The following is a 7,500-nucleotide window of genomic DNA, read 5'->3' as shown; positions in this document are numbered from 1 at the left end:
TCCTGAAACCAGACTCTGAGTCACTAGAACCTGGAATGCAGTTCTGTTCTGTCCTGAAACCGATTCTGAACACATGATCAGGGCAAACGGCTCCTCCGCTCTTTACTTTCTATTGATCCAGTTCTATTCTGAACAGTTCCGTTTGATGCTAATCCTGTCCTGCTGAACTATTTCACTCGATTCCACTCTACTGGACCATGTTCGAACCTATCCTGTCACATCCTGTTCTATCGTGCTCTAATTTATTTCATTCTATTCTTTGTACTTTTATGTACAAATGGATTCATTTATCGACTGATCTTTATTTCAAACATGAAACAAAACAAACAGAAAATATATAAGAATGAAAACATTAGAACGAATACGACAAACGCAGCCTGCCTTCCTCGTCCGGATGCACATGATTGAAAAGCAGAAGGAAGAGTGCATTCTACTTTAATGTATCATCTTCTATTGTATCCTATAACGTATTCTATTGTGTGAGTCCCTGACCATGACCTCTGACCCCCAGCAGCTCTGTCATGTGCTTTCACCTCCTCATCTTCCAAACAGGTTCGGTCAAAGTGGAAAGAATTAGTTTCCAGTTAGTGGTTCGTGGTTAGCAGTTCGAGGATGGTAGCTTCCAGTTCGTGGTCGGCTCACCTTCTCGTCTGCTGTTGCGAAGACATCTGACTTTGGGCAGTTTGGTGAGAAGCCTGCAGTCACTTTCTGGAGCAGAGAGAAGCAGAGTGAAGCATTAAAAAAAGAGAAGCTCTGTGAAATGCATGTGAATAAATAAAAGTGTGAGAAGTCCCAGGTTTGGTCTCGCGGCTGAAAACTTGTAGCAGAACAGGATTTAAAGGCAGACTTCCCGCTGGAGCTCATGTTTTAATAAAGAGGACGTCAGACGGAAAAGAAGGGCGATCAGGGGGAGAGCAGTCGTTTACATGAATCGACATCAATATTTAACCCGTGTTTTGGAGCAACTGTGTCAAAAGTGTGTTTCCAAAAGCTCCTGAAGCAGCTGAATATTTCACATCATGGGAAAGAAAGGAGGAAAATCTGAAGGTCCCAACAAAGAATAACTGATGGAAGTCAAACAGGATGTAGAGGGAGTTCAGTGTTCAAACCTCTAAATAAAATATAAAACAACCCCCCCAAAAGTTCAAAAAGAACAAGACTCCAGTCAGTGGAAGTTTCATCAAAAATATGAAGCAAGGTGCATAAATTAATAGTTTTATCAGCTTTCTTATTACTTAAACACTAACAGTCTTTAAATATTGTTTTGTTAGATTTTAAAATAAGGTTTTGTGTTGCTGAAGGGCCTTTTGTCAGGCACGGCATGATGGGAATGAATGAATGATAACTGCAGCAGTTTCCCTCCAGCACCACTGCACATCATCAGAACGATGCAGGGAAGTGCAGTCGGCGCTTCCTCTTCCTGAACCGCCACTTCCTGTTCTGCTCACTCTGAGACTGCTGTAACCCGAGTCTGGCGGCCTGAAGCTGCTTTCACGACAATGTGGAAACCATTAGGAAAAACAAAAAACAAAAAGAAGGTTCATTTATGGATGTGGTCAACAGTAATGGTAAAAAAATGAAGCTCAAAATGCAAATGTCTTTGACAGAACCGCCGGACCGTCATCTTCAGGGTTCTGCTGAGTATTGAACGATACGATGATGTGACGGAGCAGGACTGGTGTGGCTCCATGTGGAGAAGCCAAACGGCTCGGAGGGCTGTGGGGGGTTCAGAGGGTCTGGAGGGTTCAGAACCCTCTGACCTGGAACCAAACCCCTCATTTCCTTACAAACTGAGAAACTTGAAAAAGATCCTGAATTTGATGTGAGATTTAAAAATAAACACACAAAACTATTTCTTGGCTTATTGTTTCTGTTGATCGTCGGGATGCAGCGATACTGATACTGATTAACAACGACCCCGGTCCATCAGTCTACAGGCGACAGCTCAGGGTGTCGACAGACGCCACACGCTGTAGCACTGCAGGCTGTGAGGGGGATGGAGGTGACGTAGCGTTGACACACAGGCTGGTGGAGGTGGTTCAGGTGGTCTTCACGTATGGATTATAGATAAAGCTTTCTGGAATTTAATAAGTACTGATATCGGTATCGTCAAGTAGCTCAAGGTCAGTTCTCATGTCGGTACCCAGTATCATAAGGAGCTAAAGGTTAGTACCCGTATCGGTTCTCATATCGGCCTGTAGCTGATACCAAGTCAGTATTCATCCTTTATAAAAGTGGTGAGGAAGATCGTGTGACGTGGAAGAAAACCCCAGAGTCTCAGAACTCGCCACAACAGTCGAAACACTGACAGTAGCTACCCATTCACTGCTAGCATAGCATTAGCCTAAAGAAAACGTTTCAGGATCCTGCTGTACTTCCTGGTGAAGATGCTCTGAAGTGAGGTTCTGAGCCGAGCGGACGTCACCGGGAACTGAAGAGTCCACAGCGGCTCGAGGAGTATGACATGTCGAACGCATCAGGCTGTCTGAAGAACTGGGACGAGAGTCGAACGTGTCGCTTTGAAAAGGTGTATGAAAGAGAGCATGAGGAGATGAGTCAAGGTGCAATACGATGTGTCCACCAAAAGAGGGTGTGGCCACCAAAAGAGGGCGTGGCCACCAAAAGAGGGCGGGTCCAATTAATTTTTTTGGTAATTTTTAAATGTTTTTGTATGACTGGAGTTCATATCTCATGTGTTTGGTGGATTTCTCCCAGACTTTCCTCTGGAGACGAGCTGGACACAGCTGCAGACGAAACAGAGCTCACACACCTCTCTGACCTGTGTGTGTGTGTGTGTGTGTGTGTTACCATCGTCGCTGAAGTCGTCCACCAGGATGATGTCGTGGATCAGGTGGACCGGAGTTCTGTTCAGAACGCTGTGAGGAGGAAATAAAAGCAGCACATGAGGCCAGAAGGAGCCGATTCAGCGAGAAGAAAAACAACAAACCAGATTCAGGCTGAAACGGAGAGTTTGTTTAAAAATGATTTGAATGAGTTTGTCTGCAGGCGTATAAACACGGAGCGACTCCTCATACATACAAATACACGACTGAAGTGAGAGGACACACCGTGATGGATGGGCCAACACACACACACACACACACACACACACACACACACACAGGTATGTACATATGCATGTATGAATGTACTGTGTGTGTGTGTCTGTGTGTATTTCTGGTTCTTTCCAGTCTGAAGCAAATGAGTGCGCGACGTTCAGGAACCAGATGAGTTAAATGCCACCCTGCAGACGTGCACGCTCGCAGGTGCTCATGAATCCATTATGTATACACACGGCATTTAAAAAAAAAAAAAAGAAAAGAAAGGAAAGAAAAAACATATTGGAAATGTCAGGCCAAAATTCCTGTTATGAAAATGTGGGAGGTGTCGCCTGCGAGGAAGTGTTTCATTAGAGAGGAAGATTGAAACATAAAAAATTCATAAGTTTTTCTGCAAGAAAATGAGAAAATGTGTTTTGTTCTGGGCGGGTCTCAATAAGCTCCGTGTTCATCGCCCCCTCCGGGTGAGGCGGCGGCGGGGGGAGGGGGGTCGGGGGGTGGGGGGGGGGGGGGTTAACGGAGAGATGGAGCGATCCGGAGAGAGGGAAGACGAGGGATTACAGGGAGGAGTGATGAGGAGAGAGGAGGCAGAGAAGATAAAGAGAGGAAAAGAAGGTGGAACGGATGAGACGGGGGGAGGAGGGGGGGGCAGATATCAGGAGAGAGGAGAAATAAAAAGAGGAAATGGAAGAAGAAAAGAAATCTTCACTTCAGATAAAAACAGGAATCTAATACGGTTATCTGGTGTTCAAACACTTCCACAAACAGAGGACCTGGAGGGAGGCTCTTCACTGCAGTGACAGGAAGGTTTTTACGTTATATATATTCAGGTTTTCACATTTATGTTAGATTATATAACTAGAATTACAATAGAGGGCTCTTCACTGGAGTGACATGATGATTCTGATTGAACTGTATAAGCAGAATCTCCACAGAGGCTCTTCACTGCAGTGACAGGCAGGTGTTCACATCAGAAAATCAGGTTTTTATGTTTATGTTCGGTTATATGACTAGAAGACAGTAGAAATCACAGTAGAACAGTGGAAAACTGTATTTGTAGTGGACATTTTGAGTTCATGAACAGATTACAGCAGAGGCTCTTCACTGCAGTCGCAGGAGGATTCTGACTGAATTCAAATAGGACTTAAATAGAAAAAAACTTTTTTATTTTAACCTGATCTATCTTACGTAACACAAATAGACCACTGTAGATACAGTTAACAAAAAGTTCAGTTTTAACCCCGTTTCCATGGCGACGGAGTCAGAGTGTCCCCAGGTGCGTTGTCAGAGCTTCCCAGCAGAGCTTCTGTTTCACTTGAAAACGTTGTGGTGTAAACGGGGTTCATGGAGGCGGAACGTTCCACCTTGATGAAGGAGTGAGAAGAGGTTAAAAATGGGAGAACTGATGAGAGGCGGAACAAAACGAGGAGGAGGAGGAGGAGGGGGGGGGGGGGGGGGGGGGGGTACCGGACCCCATCAGCAGGGAGTGATGGATGGAACGCAGGGAGGTGGAGAGAGGTGGAGAGAGGTGGCAAGCTGGTAAGAGAGACAAATGACCTCGATTGTAACTCCGACTCTCCGAGGAGCCGAGAGATGGATGAACAGACTGATGGATGGAGTGACGGAGGGAGGAGAGGCAGGTGGAGAGAGGGGGAGAGAAATGGAGAGAGGTGAGGTGATCGAGAAGAAAAAAAATGTGTCATTAACTCATTAAAGCGTCAATTTATCTGCTCATCGAGAAAGCCACTGTGATGGAGGGAGGGAGGGAGAGGGGGGTGGAGGGAGGGAGGGAGGGAGGGAGGGAGGAGGGGTGGAGGGAGGAGGGACTAACTCGTCTTCCTCTCTGGTTTGAACACGGATGAGAAAAACAGTAAAATCTAAAGGTTCAAAATATTTAAAAAATCACAAGTTCCCTTTCTTCTTTCCACCTTTTCTTTTATTCTCAGCCAACTCACACACACACACACACACGCACACACGCACACACACGCACACACACCCCGGCTGGCAGGGTGCAGAGGATGAGGCTGAAGCTGCCCTCAGGCAGGCTGCAGCAGAAGCGATCTGGCTCTCAGAAAATATTATCGGTGTTCACAAGGCGTCGGGCCGTCAGCTGAGAGCAGCCGCTCTCCACCCTCCACCCTTCACCCTCCACCCGCCGCTCTCCACCCTCCACCCTCCACCCGCCGCTCTCCACCCTTCAGTCTCCACCCACCACCCTCCGCCCTCCGCTCTCCACCCTCCGCTCTCCACCCTCCACCCTTCAGTCTCCACCCACCACCCACCACCCTCCGCCCTCCGCTCTCCACCCTCCGCTCTCCACCCACCACCCTCCGCCCTCCGCTCTCCACCCTCCGCTCTCCACCCTCCGCCCTCCACCCGCCGCTCATTTCCTCCACATCTGGACCTGAGAAATCCTCATGACCTGCAGCTGCTTTTACCCCGTTTCCCTGCCGCTGTTTCCCAAACTAGTTCTTACTTGTTCCAGGTCAAAGGCGCTCGACACTGCCCCACCAAGCAGCTTATTCATACTGAGAAAACAACAGAACCAGGCTGAAGGTCCAGATCCCGGGTCTGGTCTGGAACACACACTCTGTGTTTTTCAATGAAGAACTTGCAGCGATATTTCTGATATTTCAATGAGACGGGGTGACAAGTGCAGTATGGCACCAACGCGGACCAGCTGAGCGTCACGTTTCCATGACGACCGAGAATGAGGGGAGAGTTCAAAAAGCTGAAACACTCCTGAGGGACAAACAACAAACACACTTGTTCACTTCACTCCACTGTGTTTGTGCTGATGAGGTTTAGGATGTTATCACTGGGTGATGAACTGCTGTAGAACATGGATGACCTCAGCTGGCCAGTGGGGCGGCTCTTTCTGCGGTCGGGTTTCACGTGCATCCACCGTGTTGGTTTAACGCAGTAATTTATTGCATCAGTGATAAAATTCTGATGATATTTGTGTTTCAATCTGACGCATTACGATGAATTTTAACGTTTGTTTTAAGACAACAGCTTTGTGAAAAGTTCTACAATATTCAGTGGAGGCATCATGAACAGTGAGTGGCTGGAAGCCTGTCCGTCACCTTGTAACCATGGCAACAGTTACACACAGCAGTCAGCTCTTCTGTGATTGGCTGAGAGCAGAAAAGAGGCGGGGTGTTTTATCCGGTCCTATATAAGATCTAAATTAACGCTGGTGAATCAGATACCTTTAACGAGCCAGATGTGTTAGAATGAGCTGACTGGAAAGAGGAGGAGAGGAAATGTCCACAATTCAGTGGTCGGACATCCATTCTTACCTGATCGACACACCAACGGGCTATTAGCACTGAGCAGAATGACCTGTGACCTCTGGTCATTGGTCAGTTTCCCCCTGACGTCTGTGTTTCTTTCATTGCATTCACACAGAACGAGAGAACTCTGAGTTTTACTGGAATTTACAGACTTTGCAGCCAGATATGAAGGAAGTGTGCATCTGTGATGGGAGGAAGGTGGACTCTGCTGGAGCAGTGCTGGAGAGGAGGATGAGGCTCTACTGCAGGGTATCTGGAGGAACCCCGAACATCCACTGCAGGACAGTCGCAGCTCAGAACCGAGGCTTCAAGAGGTCGTTCATCCCCTCAGCAGTCAGGCTGTTCAACAGATGTGCCTGAGCCGAGCCGAGTACACGACGAGCACTTTATTACTATTGAGAGTAACTTTTTATTTATCGTACTGTTGTTATTTATTTGACGGCGGATGATTTATGTGTTTGCTGCTGGACACCTGAATTTCTCCCTTGGGAGATTAATAAAGGTTTATCTATCTATCTATCTATCTATCTATCTATCTATCTATCTATCTATCTGTCGATACATGCACCCGGAGGCAGGCGTCCATTCTGGTCACAGTATTGTTGTTTTATATTTTCATTATGCAGATCTTCAGACCCATTACCAGGAAGCCCTAAAACTACGTTTTATTGTTCTTTCTTTTAGCTGTGATCACCAGGGATTAGTGTGTCCATCTCAGACAGGCCAGACAGGGAGAAAAAAAGAATTCCTAATTTTAAATGATAATAAACTAATAATTTCATATTGCCGTTCCCTGAACTCTGGCCCTCTCACCCCTCTTCCTGACTGGTCTCTGGTTTCTCTGCGGCGTCGAGCTGCTGAAGTGAAGCTTTTCCCGGCTGAATTCTGCAAACTGTTGTGAACCAAACCCTGAATCAGCCGCTCCGTAACGCCGAGTTGTGTGTGAAGCGGCGCCGTTCACGTGCGCCGCTTTGCCCACGCCGTCACGAGGCTGCACCTATACTCACTAATTGCTGTCTGGGAACTGTGCATCCGTGCACGTTGGCGCTCGTCTGCGCTCGTCATAAAAGTGACAAACTGCATCTGGATGAAGGGAAAAGTCTGGCTGCTGATTATCGTCCTGCAAACTCTGCACTAAAAAC

General features: G+C 47.1%; 1 protein-coding gene across 1 annotated transcript in view; it reads right to left on the bottom strand.

Moving 5' to 3' along the window:
* The window catches only part of galnt14 (UDP-N-acetyl-alpha-D-galactosamine:polypeptide N-acetylgalactosaminyltransferase 14 (GalNAc-T14)), a 103,841-nt gene that overhangs the window by 37,656 nt on the left and 58,685 nt on the right, over positions 1–7,500 (bottom strand). Inside the window, exons 4-5 of the mRNA XM_030110978.1 lie at positions 2,809–2,876; positions 643–708 (exon numbers count right to left, since the gene is read on the bottom strand). Of these exons, the coding sequence (XP_029966838.1) occupies positions 643–708; positions 2,809–2,876 (134 nt within the window). The remainder of the gene's footprint in view (positions 1–642; positions 709–2,808; positions 2,877–7,500) is intronic.

Source organism: Salarias fasciatus, chromosome 15 (genome assembly GCF_902148845.1).
Source record: "Salarias fasciatus chromosome 15, fSalaFa1.1, whole genome shotgun sequence".
NCBI lineage: Eukaryota > Metazoa > Chordata > Actinopteri > Blenniiformes > Blenniidae > Salarias > Salarias fasciatus.
Note: the sequence above shows the minus strand (reverse complement) of the source record. Positions and strands in the feature narration are given on the sequence as shown.